This window comes from Parasteatoda tepidariorum, chromosome 6, assembly GCF_982258835.1.
Source record: "Parasteatoda tepidariorum strain Cologne lab strain chromosome 6, Ptep-v5.0, whole genome shotgun sequence".
In the NCBI taxonomy this organism is placed as follows: Eukaryota; Metazoa; Arthropoda; class Arachnida; order Araneae; family Theridiidae; genus Parasteatoda; species Parasteatoda tepidariorum.
Window position 1 is genome coordinate 110,793,282 of NC_141760.1, and position 23,361 is coordinate 110,816,642.

General features: G+C 31.0%; 1 protein-coding gene across 2 annotated transcripts; it reads left to right on the forward strand.

The window, feature by feature from the left end:
• Positions 1-688: 688 nt before the first annotated feature.
• On the forward strand, positions 689-21,215 carry LOC107451886 (hairy/enhancer-of-split related with YRPW motif protein). Of its 2 annotated transcripts, XR_015434817.1 has the most exons (6): positions 716-887; positions 9,254-9,305; positions 10,178-10,261; positions 10,345-10,417; positions 19,307-19,830; positions 20,325-21,215. XR_015434817.1 is itself a non-coding variant. In XM_043051130.3 (5 exons), the coding sequence occupies exons 1-5, from the start codon at positions 808-810 to the stop codon at positions 19,624-19,626; spliced, it is 609 nt and encodes a 202-aa protein (XP_042907064.2). In that variant the 5' UTR covers positions 689-807; the 3' UTR covers positions 19,627-21,215. The 2 variants fall into 2 exon arrangements, 1 of the variants encoding a protein (XP_042907064.2); XM_043051130.3 differs by having other exon boundaries at positions 689-887; positions 19,307-21,215.
• The last annotated feature ends 2,146 nt before the right edge of the window (positions 21,216-23,361 follow it).

Consider the following 23,361-nt stretch of genomic DNA (forward strand, 5'->3'; position numbering starts at 1 on the left):
TAATTTGTCGATAAATATAAATATGCACGCTTTACTTCTGCATTTAAACAATGAGTTTAGCGAACTTAAAGGTTATTTTATTTTTTCTACTGGTTTTGTCTGTATCTATTTTTTTAAAATGCTATTTCTTTGACAGCGCGTGCTTTAATTTTTAACCATGGTTTTAATCAAGAAAATATCACAATTTCGATACCGGGCCCGAACTGCATAACGCCGGAAAAAGGTGATTGTTTACAAACCATTCCTTCAAAATTTGTAGAATGTTAAGAAAGAACACGATGCAATAAAATTACGAAACCAATGTTGCCAACGTCAAATAGCGACTTTTTTTTCCCTAGAAATTTTCTCATCGTTTACCAGCATACTTTTTATTTTATAAAATGGTAGAAAGATAAGTACGTAATTTTTTCGATTCCCTGTTTTACACTCTACGTTTTTTAGATTTCATCAATGGATTGTCAAGTCGAATTCGATTTGATTTTAAATTTAATTCATAAAATATAGGCAAATTGTATAAAGCAATAAAATTAATGCTACGATAATTTTGAACCTTGCCGTGTTTTCGATTACCTTCCGGCCTTCTTATTTTAAATAATAAATACGAAATTAAATCATACTGTGCAATTTTAAGGAAAGAAAAAAGTTGGCGTCATATGCAACGAGATGATCAAATCCTCCTGGTAACCCTGGCGACGATATGTTGGCGATACAAGAGTGGGTGTTTTTGTGATGTTGGCCGTGGGAAAGTGAGATGCGTAATTACGGTTGCTCTCTCTCTAAAAGTGTGTTGTTATTCTCTTTTGAAAGATGAGCGACATGGATTCCGAGTGTGATGATGTCTTCACTGAGGATTTAAAGTGTTATTCCTCTTCCACTGATAGTAAAAAGTATGTTAACACTATTTTCTTATTTATATATATAATATAAATATATTTATATATATTATAAATATATATATATATATATATATATATATATATATATATATATATATATATATATATATATATATATATATATATATATATATATATATATATATATATATATTAGTATTTCATGCACTTCTAGTAATTTTAAACTTCACATTACCTTGTTTTTAAATAGAAAAGATCATTGTTAGAATGTTAATTATTTTAAAAGCAACTTCCTGCTTACCCGTTAGCTCATAGCATAGAAAAATAATCAGTATTTTATGTAAATTTATAAAAGATTAGAGATAAAAACTTAGTTGAAAAAGGCAATACCTGACTTTGCAAATGCATTCATTCATTTAGAGTTTTAACTTATGACTTTTGTGTACCCATTCTAAATTTTTCGTAACGCTGTGAACCAATAATAAAGAAATGAATGTTTTTTTTACTAAAAAGAAAATTGCACAAAAGTTAAAAATCACAACTGGCTGTTGACACCACTAATTATTAACTGTTAACTCTGCAAAAAAGTAACCAATAGAAAAATACGTAATTGTAAATTTCCACGGCTTGCTTTGCTTTTGAATTAAAACTTTTGAAATTTTCGTTTGTTGCAAGATATTTGGAATAAGAACGCGTAACCCCGCTAACCTGTTGCCTTACCCCTGGGGGTACGCGTACCACACTTTGGGAAACACTGATTTAGAGTGATGAAATCTTGTATTCCTGCATTACTTTTAAACCAGTTTTTCATGCTTTTGTAAATTTATTTGAGGATAAATTTACAGCTTTTCCAAATTTAACTTTGTTTTTATTGTTTGTTACATCTTTTTATTGATACGAATCCCCCTAACTTATTCATTTTGTAATAATATTCATTAGTATTTAATATAACAATGACGGCTGACCGTCAAAAACTTGAATGCATGTCAAAATATTACTAATCCTAGTTTTAATAATATCTTTTGTTTTTAAACACAAAAAAACTAAAAATTTAAATTTTTCGATACAACTTTGCATTAACCAAATTTAAAACAATAATTTTTCTCTCCTTTACTCTGCATAATATCTATATCTATAATATATCTATATCTATAATATATCTATATAATATATCTCTTTAATATATCTATAGCTTAGAGTAAATAACATTTTCCTTCCTAAATGTTTAAAACTCTTACCATGCAGCCTATAAGACTTTGACATATATGTATCATGTGCGTCGCAAAGGTCCAAGGGGGGGGGGCACGAAATTTCAATATGCAGTCACAATAACTATCTAAATTTCACCCATTAAAAAAAAATCCTTATGCCTACATATATCAAAAAAATTAATTTTTCATATCTATCTCGTTTTTAACTTTGATGAATTTAAATCGATGATAATGATTCATAAAAATTGTCTTTATTTGTATGAAATATTGAGTTGAACTTTAAGAGATTTCAAATTATTTAGGGAGACTCCCACGCCATCGTGACCCATGAGCTATATCTTCCGCATTAGCAAGAAACTTCAATTCATCATTGTTCCCAATCACATAATCATGTAAAGTCTTTGAAAATTATTTTGCATTTTGTTAATGCATATAGTGCTTAAAAATATTTTTTCAGTGCTTAAAAAGTACTTAAAAGGTGTTTATTTTTTGTTGAAACGTTTGGCTACGCTACCTGTTTTACACATAGTGGTTTTAAATATCATTTTCACTAACTTTTTCAATTTAGATGGTATTTCAAACTCCTCCATAACTTCAAATTATTTATCTCTGATTGATACTAGCCATTGTCCCGCAGTGGACTGATCGTTAAGACACGTTCCCAGCAGATCCCCGAAGTCAAGCATCACTGGCTACGGTCAGTGTGCGGGTGGGTGACCACTTGGATCAGTCTGCTTAGGGACCGAGGGTGTGCGGTATTGGTCCTCGTTAAACTGTGCTACCGTAAAGTGCTCGACTTCGCGCGCAGGTCGTCGGGCTACCGAAGCGGGGGTGCCATCCCCTCCGCAGAGGATCAAAATTGTGATGGCATGTCTTCGGATCATCCTCCGGGATGTTTCCCAGACCGTCGCCAATAGCCCATTGTGCAGCTCTAGTGCGACGTAAATTAACAACAATACTAGCCATTAGCATCGAAGCTGCTCAGTTTTTGAAGGGGGTGAAATTAAATTACACAGTCACAATAGTTCTCTAATTTCGTTTTTTTCTTAAATGTCCATAATACCTAAGAAAACGAAATTATTTTTATATATTTATTGTTTTCAACTTTAAGGATTTTAATTGGATAATTCACGAAAATTTTCTTTATTTGTTTGAAAGACTGAGGGGCACTTTCTAACTATTAAAGGGGGCATAATATCAAGATTCCGATCTACCAACGACCTCCATGATATCATCACATGCTTGTTTAAAGTCTATAAGCAAATGGTGCATACTAATGTCAAATTCGTGGCATTTCATAATTCCTCTACAGATATATTTATCTTTCTTTTTGTGAATGTGACGAATGATAGCATAGTTACATTCAGTGAACATAATTTCATTTTTTCGTTACATCAGTTGGAAAACTATGGATAATAGTACTTGTCTAACATTTTGGCTGGAGTTGTGGTGGCTCAGGGGATAGAGCATCCGCATTCCAACGAGGTGAACCGGGTTCGAATTACAGCGATGGCTGTTGACTGATGACTATGCGTATTCCTAACGTATCCTTATGTTCTATACCCACCGACCACAGTGCTGACGTAAAATATCATAAGTGGTTGACGGATCATGGGTTAGAGGCATGTCATCGATCCAACAGTGTTAGGTTTTCATGGTTTTCCTCTCCATGTAACGCAAATGCGGGTCAGTTCTATCAAAAAGCCCTCCACACAAGAAAATTTGTCCTAAATACTTGATCCAGGAGTTCCCTTGTCTTCTGAATTGGGTTCAAAATTACAAGGCTACGAGTCGAGAAAAGCGAATTGAAAACTTTTTGCACACAATTATAAAATTCGTTTTTCCAAAGATAATTCCATGCAAAATATAACTTATAGTAAATATTTATTTTTTTAACATTTTATTTAATAATGGTCCGAAACTTTTGAATTGTAAGGCATACAGTTCTTTGCGTCATTTTGACGAACATAATTTTACATGATAAAATACAAAATTTGAGCAAAAATTGGTCGAATATTTCCTGGGAAATCGAATTTTAAGTATTTGACTTTTTTGAAATTTAATTTCTTATGAGCTATTCTACCGATTTCGCTCAAATTTTGTATTTTATCATGTTAAATTATATTCTTTAAAATGATGCAAAAAACTGTACACCTTACAGTCTTTTTCGTCTATTATTAAATAAAATGATAAGAAATAAATATTTACTAAAAGTTATTTTTCCATGGAATTATCTTTGGATATACGAATTTTATAATTGTGTGGAGAAAAAAAATTTCAATTCCCTTAAAAATTTCGCGAGATAAAGCGAAATACGTAAAGAAATAAAATTAGCATTAAGGGGTTAAAACTTATGAAAGCTCTCCTGACCACACTATTGGTCAAATATTTCCTAGATCCCCTATATTATGGGGGTCAGAAATCTCAATCCGTCGAGAAAAGGTATGTTTATAAGGAGAAAGTATGTTTTTGTGTCTGATTTTGTAGCTTAAAATATCATATGTACTTATTAACTAGCTTATTTCAGGCCAGCCCCTTGAGCCATTAAGATGAGTCTTAGAGCGCGAAGATTCGATTATTAGATCAAAAGTTATTCAGGGTTGTCCGTATTTTTTTCTTCTTACAGACTTTTTATTTTTATGTAGAGTTGTTCTGATAGTCATGTCATTACTACACTTAAAATCAATTAGTTTTCTCCTATTGTCATTACTTACGTCGTGCTCGCTTTCATCTCCAATTGTGGGTTGTAAGACCTGTTCTCACCCTACTTTAGAATTCATGTCACCCAAAAGAATAAGATCGTGTGTGTCGGATACCTGTTACTCAGGGCTGATTGTGCTCCGGAAAAAATCCGGATTTCCAGAATTTTCGCTAACAGTAATCCGGAAGTTTCCGGAGATCGTAGTGCCAGACATTTTAAAAAAATCATTAATCACAGAAGTTTCCGGAAATCAAATTTTTATAGGTGGAACTTAAAAACACAGTTTATTTTATTTGTTTGTAAGGGAGAGCTAGAGAGATACTTTATAAGCTTATATTCATGATTAATATTTATTTTTTATCAGTAAATAGTTGTTATAATCATAATTTCAAGAAAGAAAGACTTATTTGTAAATTTTAATTACTTCTCCAGGTCATCGTAGGTATGTGTAAATGGTATAGGTATGTGTAAAATTTTAAATATATTTTAAGTAAACTACAAAATATTGAGAAATAGGAAAAAAACCTTGTTTAAATTGTTTTCTAATTTTTCAATTTAAACTGTTGTTTTTTTTTAACTCCTGAAATTTTCCGGAATTTTGACTTGGGCTCACAATCACCCCTGATATTAATTCATTCGCTGATATTATTTGATATATGTCGATATCTGCTGAGGATAGATCAGACGAAATATCAGTGACAGATATTAAATGAGAACGAACTGTACCGGGAGTGGCACTGAACCTTAAAAAAACATCAGTGTAGGGCAGTGATTCTCAAGCACTGTGCCGCGGCACTTTTGTGTGCCGCCAAATATTCGAAATGATACATTAAAAATTATAATGCTTTTTTTTATTGCGAGTAAAGTTTAAATTTAAGAAAAGTGTATATATAATACTATTATATATATACTTTTTTATAATTTTTCCACGCCTTAACTACGTGAACATCTTTGTCGGCGACTGTCTTGTCTCTGAAAATCTTAAAATAAGAAGGAAGAGTTTAAATTGTCTTTGACAAAAAATTTTGATATAAGTAGAAAACTTAATGACTATTAAAATTATTAATTAACAAAAGCAAGCAAGCTGAGTATTAACTTTCAAACGGAAATAAAAGCTAATCGTTAAAGTAAGCTATGCAGTTTATAATTCTAAAAACAAATTAACAAAAGATAACTAACAAAAATAAGCTAACAATTAATAATTAGCAATAAAACTAATTAACAAGAAATCACAAAAAAATAACAATTAATGTAAAAAACTAACAGTTAATAACAATAGAAAACAAGATAACAAATAATAATTAGCAATAAAACTAATTAACAAGAAATCGCAAAAAAAAAATAATTAATGTAAAAAACTAACAATTAATAACAGTAGAAAACAAGCTAACAATTAATAACTAGCAAAAGATATAAAAAACTGTTGCTAACTAATAAAAAATTAGTCGAAAGAAATAATTAATTCCTTAATAAACGTGCTTTTGTTGTACATATTATTTTATTTCACATGCAATATTATTATCACAAACTATTTAACACAGTGTATTATAGGTAAGTAAACAACTTTTAAACTAATTTTTTTCATTGTGTGCCGTCAAATTTCGAAATCGTTAAAAGTGTGCAGCCGCAAAAAAAGGTTGAGAATCACTGGTGTAGGGTATACCGGGCAAATGTATAGCGGGCAGTAAACCTTAAAAAACATTGATGTAATGCATACCGGGCAGTGGTATTTAACTAGACCTAGTATATATATTTTGGACATTTACCAAAGCGACTTTGTGATTGTTCACCAGTTTAATGCAACAACCATCACAGTAAAATATATCTGTACTACTGGGCATTTTTCTTGTACAAGATTCTATTATATTCCGTATAGTTTTTCCTCCGTGCTGGCCAAAGCTTAAGGGCTGCATATTGACTATTTAGCATGATGGGGTCTTAACGTGCTGGACCCTAGCACAGAGCTGGAGATGACACGTAAACTGAGTCACTGAAACTTTATGTATTGAAATTACTCCTTAAATAGACTCGATTCTCTCTGAGAATAAATTACGATAAATGGAGAAAAGAGTGTAAACAGATGGAATATTTCTATTATTTATCCCTTTCTCTGTAAATTTTGCCAAATGGGCAAAACTCTGTTATATATGTAGTAACGAAACAAAGAGCTAGAGTGTGGTAGGTTTCAAGATTTCAAAATGGCAGAAAAGCAGCTTTATAAATATTTGCTTAATTGCAACTTTCGACTATTTTTTATTTATCGTCTTCAACAATAGAAAACAACTGTGTTGTGAATAAATATGCTTATTAGATATTTTAATAGTCACTTTTTATCTCGACCTTTCATTAATTAGCTTAAAAAGAACAATGACTGCGTGCAATATACTTTAAAGCTTTCACAGTTCTTAGAAAAACTCAGTAGTGGCACTATTAAAGTTACGTTAATGTTAGCAAGAAATTCCTTTTTTTTTTATAAGATGCGTTTACACTAACTACAACGTTTAAATGTGTAGTTCGCAAACAGATGTATTTTTTTATACAAAAAGAAAATACCTAACGATTGTCACAAATGGTCGAAGTTTGTTTCCAATTCGTAGCCATTGTTAGAATTTCATTAAACAACATTCTTATAAAGCTTGCTGTGATAACCCTTACGGAAAAATCGAGGCATTTTTGTGGTATAAATGAGTTATTTTTCAAGGGTATAACGGAGGTAGTTATTTAAGTAAGTTGTTAGATTGAAAAGGGTGCAAATGAATACCTCAAATATACCTAAAATATACCTTCAGAAGTATATATGAAATATATCAACCTGAGGTGTTTCATTTTACATCTGTGGAGAGGTAGATATTTATTACTTTAAGGTTTTCAACCTTAGGTTATTAACCTGATAGTATATATTTTACACTTGTGAAAGTATTTATTCAACAACCTAAGGTGTTTCATTTAACACTTCAGGTTATTATAACTCTACTTCAGGTGTATTTTTTTGACAGTTGGAAAGGTAACTTTTTACTAACCTTTGAGGTGTATTGTGTTCGACTTAAGCTAATTATTTATTACCTCAAGTATCTATTTTCATGTTGTTAAAGAAAGAGTTTTTGCTTAATTGGAACATAGTTTAGTTATTAAATCTAATTTAATATTTACAAACCGGAAATGAGTTATAGATTCTTATTATTTTTAAAGTGTTCGTATAGTGCCAATTAATTGAGGTCAGCTAAGTTTGTTTCACTTTGCCATAAATCATTAAAAGGTTTAATTTGTTTATTGGTCGTGGTGGTAAAAGTCATTATAAATCAAAATTCAAATTATAAATTTATTATTTATTCACCCTTTAAACCGGGTGTCATTTATGTGTACATTTATCATTCATCAAACTAAACATTTTTAAAATTATTTGCTCAGGACAATATTTTTTTAATAAACAACAAAATTTTCAAGTTAAATAAGAGTTAGAATTCAAAAACAACGAAATTGTACAGATATGTATGTTAGCGAAAACAGCACTTCATGAGGGGACACACTGTCTGCTAACACACTGGAACCTTTCTGTAGTCAGTGGTTAAACCAAAAACTGACAGTGCCCCGAGTACCCATTATGGAAAAACTAAATAAAAAATGCCTCAAAAATTCAAATAGTGAAATAAATATTCAAAGCCCCCTCTGTGTTAGCAGACAGTGTGTCCCCTGAAGTAGTGCTGTTTTTGCTATCATACATATAGTTTGTCTAAAATAAGAACTCCTCCAGACATTCGTCTGGACCTGTGGCGGTGACTATGGTAACGAGATATGACTATTTCAAGTAGGGGTGAGGGGTCGACATTTTGTTTTGCTTGTTTTTTGATTCTAACTTTTTATTTAAATTGTTCACATAATAATTTGCTTTTAGCGCTTTTCCATTTTGACTTAATAGTTTAAGGAGTTTTTTTTCTTAAAATTTGTTTAAATTAATTTCTTACTAGCCTCGATTGCATTCTGAATATTTTATAATATTCTCAAAATTGCTTTATTTCACGTTACCAGCTGCAACTTCCGCTACTTTCCGTATTCGCTATTTTTTTCCGTAGTTTGTAGTGCATTGCGCCACTTTTCAAAAAAAGGTAGTGAATAGTGCGATAAGAAAAAAGGTAGTTTGTAGGAAACAATGAAGTTTGTAGGTAAATAAAGAAACAATGTTCAAACGCAAAAAATTTTTTGTATCTCATTGGTGCTACAAAAGAACGATTTTTTGAAGAAGTAAAAAGATTTAAAAAAATATATACATCCAAATTAGTTTATGTATTATTCAAAATAAAGATAAACACTTACATTTTTAATATGAAAAACACTAGAAATGGTTGAAAATAATAAATAGTAAGCTTTTTTGGCATATTTATAAAAATTGTCCACACCAGCCCAATGACCCACAACTCTGAGCTGATTTTTTTAAATTGCAGTGAAACAGTTTTCGACTTTGTTCTCAAATGATTTATTTTATTTAGTGGTCCTGAAGATGATGGCAGGCACTCAATGAACAGAAAACGGAGACGTGGGGTAAGTAAAAAAATTTTTTTTTATGTTTTTAATTCAGATAGAAATATTTGCTTCTGTCGCATCAAGAATATTAATCAGCCAATAAATTATCCGTGAATCATAATTTGAATTGCTGCTTGTGACTTCGACAACTTCGTTTGATTTTTATGATACAGGGTAAGTAGCGTTTTTAAAAAGTGCTTATTTTTTATTTACGTTTTTTAAAAGCCTTTAAGGGTGTTTTTTTTTTATTCTGGGTTTGTAATTATATTTTTTTAACATATATTTGCAAACAAATGTAATATAATTAGTATAATTGTTTGCTTAATTTTCTATCTATTAAAAAGAGTTTCTTTGCCGTGTTGATTGACGTTCTAAATTACAAAAATTTTCTTTGTAATATTTATCAGAAAGTAGTTATTTTATCATGGTTATGTAAAGTTTTTAAAAGTGCTTTTGAATTTTATTGATTTCATGTTTATAAATTAAGAAGTTTAAACAATAGAAAAAATAATTTTTATTGCTACACAGATCCTAATTCTGATTTTTTTTTTTTTTTTGGATAGTGATTAAAAATATTTTTTGAGTGCTTAAAAAGTATTTGAAGGGTGTTTATTTTTTGTTGAAAAATCTGGCTACTGACCCTGTAATAGTATCGAATGGAAGTAAAAATTCGGTGCTGCGACGTAAATAAAATACCTTCCTTCATTTTTCCACTTTTCGAAGGTTGCTTTGCGTTTTATGTTTCAAATCACATCTGTTTTCCCTATTCACGTCTCGCGAGTCTTGAGAATAAGCGCTTACTTTCAAGCCCTCGAAACATGTCTCCTTTTATTACTTTTTTCATAATTTTTAAAACGAATGAAGTATTTATTCCGTTGTTGTTTTTAAAGGTAATCGAAAAAAGAAGAAGGGATAGGATAAACAATTCTCTATCTGAACTGAGGAGACTTGTTCCTGCTGCCTATGAAAAGCAGGTTTGGAAATTCATTTTTCTCCTCAAAAATGATACATCCTTATTACATCATAATTAACAATTTGTATTTATTTCCTTTTAAAGGGTTCGGCGAAGTTAGAAAAGGCAGAAATACTCCAGATGACTGTGGATCATTTGAAACTAATGCATTCAAGGGGTAATTATTAAAGAAATTTTGTTCTCTAAAAAGGTGTTTTCTATATGAATGTAAACAACAACTATGTCGAGTTCTCGATCTGCTTTATTTCCGGTTAAAAAGTATGCAGCTGCTTACAACAGCTTATTCAGCGAGGCGACATTTTCAAACAGATAATTTTGTCTTCAATAAAAGAAATAATTTCTGAGCTCAAATCTGCTGTACTTCATAAGATATTAATGCTATTAAGTAATTCTGGTAATTTTGAAGCGAAAATTTGTTTTAGTTATTTAAAAATGCTTTGTTAAAAAATGCAACATGGTTGGTAGATCAAGAAAGAACTCGCTTTTTTGGCAGTCCCATTTTGGCCTTTTTTTTACTTGTTTGTTACCGTTTATTCTTGTTGCAATCCGTGCACCATCATACGGTAGTGTTAGCATATTGTTCTAGCAGTGAGGTTACAAATTAATATTTAGGTTTAAATTTCGAAGTTGGTATATTGTTGACAAGGTAAGGAGTATTTTATAACGATTCTTTTTTCAGGTGAAGATTCTTGTGTCTTGAAATGGCATGTCTTCAAATGAAGATTCTTATGTCTTGAAATGACGTGTCTTCAAATGAAGATTCTTATGTCTTGAAATGACGTGTCTTCAAATGAAGGTTCTTATTACTTGAAATGACATGTCTTCAAATGAAGATTCTTATAACGATTCTTTTTTTAAAAGCAAATAACAAATCTGGTAACAAATACACGTATACGAGAAATACTACCCAAGATAGTCTCAAAACACAATGATCACGCTGTTATCCAAATTGGTTTCAAAATTAGCCAGAAACCCGGAAGTACAGTCAGCAAAGAGCTTGCAGTGCACCCTCGAGTAGAAAACACCATCCATTAGGAATATATACAGACGCATTGTTTCGATATCTTCAGAGGCCACTCGATCGATTCAAAATATTCTTTCAGAAATAAATTGATGTTTACTCTAGTCAGCAAGATACAAGCTTGTCACCCAATAAGAATTTTAAATATAAAGCGATATTCTTGTAGATTTTCTTAGATTTTTCTGACAAAATTAAACAGTTCTGACAAACCTATACAGTTTTGCAATTGTTGTAGTTCATTTACGTCGCACTAGAGCTGCACAATGGGCTATTGGCGATGGTCTGGGAAACATCCCTGAGGATGATCCGAAGACATGCCATCACAATTTTGATCCTCTGCGGAGGGGATGGCAACCCTGCTTCGGTAGCCCAACGACCTGCACGCGAAGTCGAGCACTTTACGGTAGCACAGTTTAACGAGGACCAATGCCGCACACCCTCGGTCCCTACGCAGACTGATCCAAGTGGGTCACCCACCCGCACACTGACCGCAGCCACAGTTTTGCAATTAGCAGTTTTTTTAAAAGGTTGTTTAGTACTATCAAGTCTCGTAAGATACTGCTACTGTTCAACTATTCTGAAAAGCCGGACCAGCTGGAGGCGATAAATAAACTAAAGCTTCAAAAGATTTTTATAATTTTTCATTGTTATGTTTAAACTAAAAGATTTTATGTAAATAATAGGAATTAAAGTTATTCAAACGATTTTTCGCTTTAAAAAAAACCAAGCTTGTTTTTTTTATAAAACCGTTTGGTTTACACCATGATTTAAACTGTGGTTTAAAACATAGTTTAAATCACATTGGTTTGAAGTTGCCAACCCTTATCATGTGGGTAACCCTACCGAACTTTACAAATGAAAGGGCGTTTGGCAACTGTGTTGTAAAATTTTGCATGAATTGAATGAATAAAAAAAAAGTTTTCTAAAATTAAAATAAATTTTGAAATGATTTTACCTTCAGTTTATGAATTAAGCACAAATCATCATATGTTAACTGTAAAAACTTATATTGAATTCAAAAATAAATCAAGATTTCTTTTATTTTTATTGTTCCGAATTTTAAATTAAAAAAATTATGATTAAAAAAAATATTTCAACATAGATATGATTGTTTATTAACTATTTTATATTGAATTCTGGAAAAAATTAAGGTACAAATTTCAATGGAAAACAAATAATTATACAGGAGAGAACCTGGTAGCACGATTTTATATATTTTCAAATTTCTCCCTCTTTTAAAGAATAAAAACTGTTTTTTTTTTACGACTACCAATTTTCTACTCCGTAGCTTTGTAATTTTGAACCTAATCCAGAAGACCAGGAAACTCCCGGATCAGTACCCCCAGAGGTTTGACTTTGTTATGGGAACATGAAGGACTTTGTGACCTGACAGATTTAACGTGCATCAGTTGCCATTTACTACACGGATGAGTCTTCGGCAGGCGAGGATCAAACCCACGACCTCTTGGACATGGGCCCAGTGCCCTACGAACCAGGCTATCCCGGCCAATTAAAACATTAATTTTAAGTTCCTACGTCTTATAGCTTTTGGGCAACAAAACAAAATGTACCGTTAAGCAAAACTAGCGAGAAAAAATTCGTAAAAAAAGAACGTAAATTTTTTATAATTTACGAACGAATTATTATTATTATTTATTATTATTTTTTTTTTTTTTCAAATAAAAAAAAAAGCTCGTGCCAATTTTATGTAGACTTGACCCACATAGTATTTTTTTCTGTTAAGTTAACAGTTAATAATTCGCAATCTTTTTTTTACCCCACTATACTCTTAGTACATTTTCCTCATATTTCAAGTTTCTAAGTCTTGTAGTTTCTACGCAGCAAAAAAAAAAAAAAAAAACAATTATATATATATATATATGGGTCATTCTCACAAAAACAGTCATTTTCATGTCCCCAGTATATTTTATGTTTGTTTTACAACTTACGAAAATAATTTTTTCAGGGAAAGTGTCCTTCAGAATGCAAGCTAACAAAAGAATAAAAATAAAATTATCAATTTTTATTTTTTATTAATTTTAGGTAATAAAAATATACCAATATGCCATTCCCTCACTTGTCCCCACAGCTGATTTAAAAAAAGAAAAAAATTGTTTCTGAAATAAAAATTTTTTTTTTTACAAATTTGTGTTTTTTATTTGAGAATATTGAAATATAGAATTCAGAAAATAAATTTTAAATTTAATTTCAGATAAAAATATTAACACAGCACTATTTTAAACTTTGTCCCCAGTGTTTCGCGTCATTCCCTCACAACAATGTTCTTATCACCTGCAATCATCTTAGAATAAAAATATTTTAATAAAAACTTCAGAAGTTAACAACTGGCATCATAGAACAAAATTGCAGTATGTTTCCATCTTCAACTCAAAGAAGCTTTGCTGTGGAATAAATTTGAATGAATCAAACCAGGTAAAATTTTTTACATTTGTCATTCCCTCATGTCGCTTTTTAGAGTAAAATAAAATACAACTTCATCGAGAAAGTGGATAATTATATGTTGCTTTCTTGTATGAATATAATTGTATGTGATTGACTTCAGAAATTAATAAAGCCTAACTGTTATTTTTAAATTTTATTGAATTCGTCATTCCCTCACTAGTGTATAAAGTGAGGGAATGATGCTGAAGTGAGGGAATGATTCAAGATGAGTATATTATTAAATTTTTTTTTGTTCAATCGTGCCAGCCAACTTTATTTCCCAAACCTGTAAAAACTATTAAATATATAAGACTAAATTATAATAAATATTAGATATACTTAGTATGTTATCATTTTCAAACTTTAGGTAGATGTAACTTAGATAAAAACATGTATTAAAATAAAATATCATTCCCTCACTATTAGTGTCAGTCCCTCACTTTTTAAATAGTGAAAATAATTAATTTACTTATTAATTAATTTGAAAAATAAATTAATAAATTGATTTATTAAACTAATTAATTTATTTATTAAATTAATTAATTAATTATTATAAATTAATAATTATAAATTAATTATTTAAAAAATTAATTAATTTAAATATTAAGTATAATTTATAGGATATATACTTTCTTTATAATGCCATTACATATTTCTATTAATATAGAAAGTTTCAGAGCTTTTTATTCACTTTACTTTTTTGGGATTTTATGAACTGAAAAATGACAGTTTTCGTGAGAATGACCCATATATATATATATATATATATATATATATATATATATATATATATATATATATATATATATATATATATATATATACAACGTTAAGTTGAACAATCAAAAGAACGTCGAATTTTTATGTATGTATTTATGTAAAATATAAATCATCCGTGTGAAAATAAACTTTATTTTTACCTTCCAAAGAAGAATAGACATTATTATCTGATCCCGCGTAGCGTGACTCCTTTTCCTAAAAGATCACAGTCTCGTGCACGGCGTAGTGCAGAGGTTAGAAACCACAGCAATTATCTCCAACCGGTGCCGTGGGAACATTTCCGAGGCATGCCAACCGCGCCAATTCCAGTAGCCAAATGTTCATTGTCTGTTCTGCTAACTTTATTAACAGGTGAAAGAAAAAGCCGTACCGGAAATTATTAAAAGAATAACTGACTGTTGCCTCCTATTATTTATTCCGCCCTTTGTCCTACCGAATATCTTTTTCTCAATTCCCTTCCCTCCCCCCTCATTTTTTTTTTGCTTCTACTGCTTTGGAAATTGTATAGTAGTTTTTTCCTTGTTACCTTGCTTAGAGAGAAAAATCGTAGTTTCGTTAATAGTAGAATATAATGATATGATATCTGGAAATTTCACAAATCATTTTTTACAAGTTTAATTATTAACATGGACGTCGCAGGGACTCCCTTTGTGAGGGGGGGGGAGCGAAATTTAAATTGCACAGTCACAATAGTTTTCTAAATTTAATGCAAGAGAAAAATAATTTCCTTAAAAGTGGATTATTTATATCTCTATATTGATTTTTACTTTAAGGAATTTAAATCGGTAATAATTCACGAAGATTTTATTTATCTGTCTGAAATATTAAGGGGAACATATATCCACCGACTCTCCCACCTACGACACCCACGATTATTAATGTTCAATATACATTTTATTTTATAACGTCGTTGAAGTTGTAGTAAACCGAATTTTTGTGGTTTACTCCTACTAATGCTCAAATTCGTAGCCTTGTAATTTTGAACCCAATCCAGAAGACAAGGGAGCTCCTAGATCAAGTATTGGGAGAAATTTGCCTTCGTGGAGGACTTTTTGATCGAGCTAACCCGCATTTGCGTTACATGGAGAGGAAGACGAGAACCTTTCACGGTTAGTTTGACGGCAACGGGACTCTAATCTATGATCCGTCTATCACTGAGGATATTTTACATCAGCACTGTGGTCGGTGCAAGCCGGATGCGGAATTCGTATCGACCAGCCATGGCTGAGATTCGAACCCGTTCACCTCATTGGACGCTCTATCCCCTGAGCCATGGCGCCCATGATTGTTAATAATTCTCGAATGATAATCTTTTTCATTCCTTCGTACGCCCATTTTCGTAATTACATGCTTTTAAGTTTTATAGTTTTTGCGCAGCAAAATAAATGCAACGTTAGAATAAACACTCAAAATAGCGGTAGGGCATAGCAGTATATTTAATGATTATCAAATAACAAATTAATTCCCCCCACTTATACCCCCGTATCTAAAAATTTCACTATTAGAAAAAGTTACAGTATTATCAAAACGAAATGAGTGGTTACCATAGAATCCTAAAACGAATGGGTTAGCTGGCCTAAACTCAAATTCACCAACTGATAGCTAAGAATTTTTTTTCTAATTTGTTATTACTAGAGCCCGGATTTTGATGACCTAAAAAATCTCTATTAATGCCCTTAAAAAGTGCAAAAAATGCCCTTAAAAATGCGAAAATTGCGCTAAAAATGCCTTATGACATGACTTAAATAAAATAAAAATATTGAAATCAAACAATGTTTTACTCTTTAAAATTATTATGAGTCATTTCAAAAAATATTAAGCAATGCAATACTTGTACTACGTTCATTAAAGTTTGAAAAATATGTTTTATATCCTAAAATAACAACAAAAAAAAGAAAAATATATTGACCCCAAAACATTTTCATTTTGTATAGAAACTTTAATGAATATAACAACTTCCATCTCATAATATTTCTAAATATCAGAATTACATTGGATTATAAATTTTTTTTTGATATTTTGAAATGTAAACGAGCGTCTCTTGTCTGAAAGTGCTTCTTTCAACGTCTACTGATGTTATTGGTGCGTACTTGAAAAAGACAGTCTCACTTACTGACAATTCTTCTTCAATTTGAAAAGATGTTGCTACACCTGTTAATATCCTATAGATTTTTTTTCATTGTTTGGAAGCCAGTGTAATAATAAAAAATGATAAAAAAAATAATAAAAATTGGAAAAAATTAGCAAAAAATTTAAAAAATGCTTTAAAATGCAAAATACGCCAAAAAATTTAAAGAAAAATGCCCTATAAATCTAAAAAATTGCTCTAAAGGACAAAAAATATCCAAAAATGCAAAAAAAATGCAAATGTCATCAAAATCCGGGCCTTAGTACATTCTAAATTAATTCGTAACGAACAATTATACAACTTAATGAAATATAATTTTTTCAAAAATTAAAATACAATCATTAGATTGTCCATTTTTTTAAAAGGCTTTTAAATGTCTTAACTTTAAATAAGTTTTTAAACAATTATTAATTATTTCTATTATTATTTAAATTGAATAAATAGCATTATCAATTCACTCTTATTTCTGCATTTTTGTCGTCTCATCGTTAATCCATCTCTGAGCCCCTTAACATGGTTTCGTACTTTTCTTTCTGCTCTTTAAATGAATGGATTAAAAAACAAGTAATTTATAAAAATTAAAAAAATTAAGTCACTTCCTACTTAGGTCAATAAAAAAATATTTTATTTTAGTTATTTTTTGTTAAATAATTATAATTTTTTCTCCCAAATAAAACTAAAATTAATGAATTAAATTTTATGAATGAATTAATGTTTGAAAAAACTGTACTAACATCAAGTGTCAAGTAACTACAAGTTTCAAAAAATTTATTTGAAGTTGAATTTATGAATAAAAAGTATTTTATGAACGATTGAACATTTGAACAAGATACAGGGAGAGTGTGAACTAATACAGTACAGAACCTGTTATCCGGATATCAGTAAACCGGAAAACCAAAAAACCGGAACAAAATTCGTTAAATTTTCCCGCCATTTTAAAAAAAAAAATTTTTTTTTTCCTCATAAGATTTTAGGATATTTCTTTCTTTTTTTGAAAGATGTTTATCTTACCATCATTTTGGACATAATCATTAGTATATTACTTTGTTTTTTCAAGATTATTTCCAAATATTTTTTTAGTTGGGTTAAATAATAAAAAACGGCTTTACGTAGCTATTCAGAAAACCGGAAAAATCAGTTATCCGGAATAGCGATGGTCCCGATCGTTCCGGATAATCGGTTCCCTACTAGTAGGAATTGAAAGGAGAGAAAAAAAGGAATCGGACAACTACAAAACTATAAATTTGGTGACGTGGACTACACGTCTACTACGTAATGTTCTTTATTAAATTTATCTGACATAGAGCCCTGAATTAGACGTAGAAGCTTAGTATAGTAAAGGATCATAGTATAAGAGCCATAATCTGACACAGCGAATGTAAAATAATTAAATATTTAAATGAGCGCAATAAACTATTTTTTTGTTCAAATTGAAAATAATTACTTTAGAAAAGTGTTCGTGGCATCAAAAACTGATATTGAAATGAATAGTCATGAGTCTAAGAAAGTAATCCAGTTCTTTTGCTTAATCGTTATAATTGCTTTAAATACTTGCGTATATTGTGGCGAAAACATTCCACCCTATTTTTAAAAGTTATTTGTTCTAATTACTTGTTTTAATTTTTGATCATGTGTGCTCCCGTCATTGAAGTAAATTATATACCAAATAAATAGTTAAATTTTGAATAAAGTTTTTTTCCCTAATTTACCGAAAAAAATAAAGTTTTTTTTTAATAGTCCGACAGAATTGAAAGACAGGGTTCTCTGTAAATCGACGAAGTCAAGCATCACTGACTGCGATCAGAAAGTGGCTGGGTGATCGCCTGCGTAGGGACAGAGTGTGCGCGGTATCGCTTCTCGTTAAACTGTTCTACCGTAAAGTGCTCATTTTCGCACGCATGTCGTCGGGCTGCCAAAACGGGGAATCCATCCCCTCGGCAGAGGATCAAAATTGCTATGACGTGTTTTCGTATCATTCTCAGGAACGTTTCTTAGACCGTAATCAATTAAATTACCCATTGTGCAGCTCTAGCGCAACCTCAATATTGAATCCTCTTCGTACTATGATACGTATCATAGTACTATTTAGTTGTTGCTGTAGTTTATTTGCGTCTTACTAGAGCTGCACGATGGGCTATCGACGACGGTCTGGGAAACATCCCTGAGGATGACATGCCATCACAATTTTGATCCTCTGCAGAGGAGGTGGCGCCCCCACTTCGGTAGCGCGACGACCTGCGCACGAAATCGAGCACTTTACAATAGAAAAGTTTATCCGTGACTGATACCGAACATCCTCAGTTCCTTCACAAGCTCATCATAATGATCACCCACCCGAAAGCGATGCTTTGCGTCGGTGATCTAAGGTGAATCGTTTGTGACAAACAGTTTAACGAGGACCAATACCGTGCATCTGTCCTTTCGTAGACTGATCCAAGTGGTCACCCATCCGCACACTGACCGCAGCCAGTGATGCTTGACTTCGGTGTTCTATTGTGAACCGTGTCCTAACGATCAGTCCACTGTGCGGGACTAGTACTATTTAGATACATTTAGTAGTACTATTTGTTCTATTCTACCACACTTAATTTTCCCTATATTCTCATCTCTTTACTCTTCGTAGATTTAAGATATATTTGTTTTGATGTCTTTTAATTAATATGCTTTCATTCTAGGTTTAGATGTGTTTAATCTAGACCCTCATAATTTAGTGACGGACTACCAGGGCCTTGGATTCCGCGAGTGTGCATCTGAAGTGGCCAGATACCTCGTCAGCTATGAAGGACTGGACTTGCAAGATCCCCTGAAATTGAGACTCATGAGCCACCTGCACTGCTTCACCACCTCCGCCCACCCATCCAACTGGTTCATACCCCATTTCTCCAACAGCACCAATATTGTGACCCTCACTGTTCCAAAAAGCCTCCCGATAAATCCAATAGCATCTCGGCCAGCCTTCAGCAGGCCATGGGGTGGAAGAGAACTTGCTTATTAAGAAATTACTAATTTATTCGATTTGGTATTAATTTATTTCAACTTCTGCCAGTGGTGAGCATGAGAGAGGGGGGGGGGATAAAAAGCAAACAGTTCCTCAGACAGAAAAAGGGAGCATTCAATATATGATTTATAATTTTTAAAAAAATGAATTGTGCAGCTTATTTTTTTTTAAAAAAGTTTTTTTTTTCGTGGCTCACATATAGCAGGGCTGATTGTGCTCCGGAAAAAATCCGGATTTCCGGATTTTTTGCTAACAGTGATCCGGAAGTTTCCGGAGATTGAAGGTCCAGACGTTTAAAAAAATCATTGATCACAGAAGTTTCCGGAAATCAAATTTTCAAAGGTGGAACTTAAAAACACAGTTTATTTTATTTGTTTGTAAGGGAGAGCCAGAGAGATACTTTATAAGCTTATAATCGTGATTAATATTCATTTTTTATCAGTAAATAGTTGTTATAATCATAAACTCAAGAAAAAAAGACATTTGTAAATGTTAATTACTTCTCCAGGTCATCATAGGTATGTGTAAATGGTATAGGTATGTGTAAAATTGTAAATATATTTTAAGTAAACTAAGAAATATTGAGAAAAAGGAAAAAATAAACTTGTTTAAATTTTTTTCAATTTAAACTTTTTTTTTAACTCAAGAAATTTTCCGGAATTTTGACTTGGGCTCACAATCACCCCTGCATATAGTCAATGGCTAAATTATTAGACTCACTGTAAGATTCTATGTGAAATCTTAATTATCACGTGATGCTCTACAGCTTTATTGTTTTTACGCGGTTGAAACCGGTTTGCATTTGCTTACGTCCGCGTATCGATTGGTTAAAATTGTAACGCAATACGCTAAAAATAAATACTAATAGGAAGTAAATAAAAAATCTCCTAAATAAAAACCCATTACATGTATATTTAAATATAAAAGTATTGCATTCAAACCCGTGCAAAACATGTAATAATTATAACAATACAGTTCGTGTAATAATTTGGTCGAATTATTACTAATATAATACCTGATAAAATAAATATTCTATATTTATATATAATCCAATCGTCGAATTTATACTATACATCGTCTAATTTAACCGATTAATACACTAACGTAAACAAGTGCAAACCGGTTTCAGCTGCGTAAAAACAATAAAGCTGTAGAGTATCACGTGATAATTAAGATTTCACATAGAATCTTAATAGTGCGTCTAATAGTTTGACCAGGGATTGTAGTTTAAAGCACCGTAATGTCAAAAAATAATAGCTGCTAATAACCAACTGTAATAAACCAAATTATTTCAAAAATAATTTTTAAAAATATTATGATGTAATAGATCTATTTACAGTTCGGATTCCCATGGCAACAACTTATGGTATTTGCCCATGACGTCGAAAGTGGAATTTTGACTGATTTCATACGCATTTTTATAAGCTAGTTATTTATTTTTAAATGATCACCACATTGTTATATTACGTGAAGATTATTTATTTGTGTATATAATGTCTTTATTAGATAGCTATGTTTTACGAAATGATCTCAAGTATGTGTAGAAATTATTGTATATATGCAATAAATACATTCTATTTTACAAATTTAGTTTTTGTTATTGCATTTTCTTTTCTGATGTTTAAAGTAGAAGAAAGGAATAACTCAAATTTTAGAGTACTTTTTCTATACTCTCTTAATACAAACAGAACACTTCCTATGTATGTCAAAGATTTTAGTGACATACCACAAGTATGTCATAGATTTTAGTGACATAAAATATTTTTCTGCTTTCCAAACCATTGTAAAAGAAAGGAATAATTCAAATTTTAGAGTACTTTTTCTATACTCTCTTAATACGAACAGAACACATCCTATGTATGTCAAAGATTTTATTGACATACCACAAGTATGTCATAGATTTTAGTGACATAAAATATTTTTCTGCTTTCCAAACCATTGTAAAAGAAAGGAATAATTCAAATTTTAGAGTACTTTTTCTATACTCTCTTAATACGAACAGAACACTTCCTATGTATGTCAAAGATTTTAGTGACATACCACAAGTATGTCATAGATTTTAGTGACATAAAATATTTTTCTGCGTTCCAAACTATTGTAAAAGAAAGGAATAATTCAAATTTTAGAGTACTTTTTCTATACTCTCTTAATACGAACAGAACACTTCCTATGTATGTCAAAGATTTTAGTGACATACCACAAGTATGTCATAGATTTTAGTGACATAAAATATTTTTCTGCGTTCCAAACCATTGCAAAAGAAAGGAATAATTCAAATTTTAGAGTTCTTTTTCTATACTATCTTAATAAGAGCTAACCACATCTTGAAAACTAGCATGGCAAAGATTTTAGTGACATAAAATATTTGTTTTTATCCCTTGAATTGGCTATATCACGTCATAATCAATGTGTTTTAATTCTATATTTTTAATAATAAAAGACATTTACGAAGAAGTGGGTAGACACTGGTAATTATAAATAAACGAAAAAAATAATTTTATGCAGTTGAAACTCTTATTTAGATTGAAGAAAGAGGTTCTTAGGACTATTTTACACATTGGAGACAATTTTACGCATGTAAACGGAATCATTAACAAAAATTTAACTGTCTCATATGTTTAACAACTTTTTTTGATTTTGTCCAGTAAAATGGGACACATACTTACGCTGAATTAATAAAATAAATTAGATAAAAAGTTTCAATTAATACGATAAATTTTTCTCTTCGTAGATAGAAAAATTTCTTTGCTATGTCTATATGTTACTGTGAATGACCGAAATTGGCGGTTGTTACCTTCCACCGGGGAATGTTGACAATCACATAGTCGCTTTGGTGAGTGTCCGAAATATATACTTGGTCCAGTTAAGTGCCACTGCCGGTATGCATTTGCCCGGTATACCCTACACCAGGGGCAAATGGGGTCGCAAAACTTTTTTGATCATCGACCCCTATATAATTTTTCGAAATCTCCATCGACCCCCACAAAAGTAATTTTATGTTAATTAAAATAAAACTATTAGATACTGTGTTTGTACATTTATTTTATGATTTTAAACATTTATTAAAGTAATAGTACATTATGTAACAATAGTTTTATGAAAAATATATTAACATTGAAATTTAAATACCTTATTATTGAATGATAAGTAATTATGCATAAGTAGATATACTAAGTAAAGTAACTAAAGATTTACTGCTTCTTGATCAATGAGATGGGTGTGCCTGGTGTTTTTTTGCAAGGTTCGCTATATTGGGTTCAAAATTGGTCAATTTTGTAATTTTCGTAAACTTTTGTGCATGGATAATTAAAATTGATATCTAAACCAAACGAATGGTTTTATCGAAACAATAACTTTTATCGAAACAATAACTAATAAAGTTTTAATAATGACACTGCAAATATTCAACACAGTTTGCAAAGATAAGCTGAAACTGCGTATGATATTTGCATTTGTAACGTCAATGCTCATCACACGCGACATTTGGACAAGCGCACGTATGCATATGACTTATAAACTGCGCTGAGTTCGTGCCACTGCGCGGTGGAACGTACATACTTGTTTCACCCCAATAAATATACGTTTATTAATTTATGTTTTACAAAGAAACTGATATTGAGTCAATTATGAAAAAAAAATTCACAAATTTTACATACTTAATTAGGTATGTGTGATTTGCGTATTGAGAACTGTTTCTTTTTTAAACCCACAATCGACCCTTCTGATTCGGAT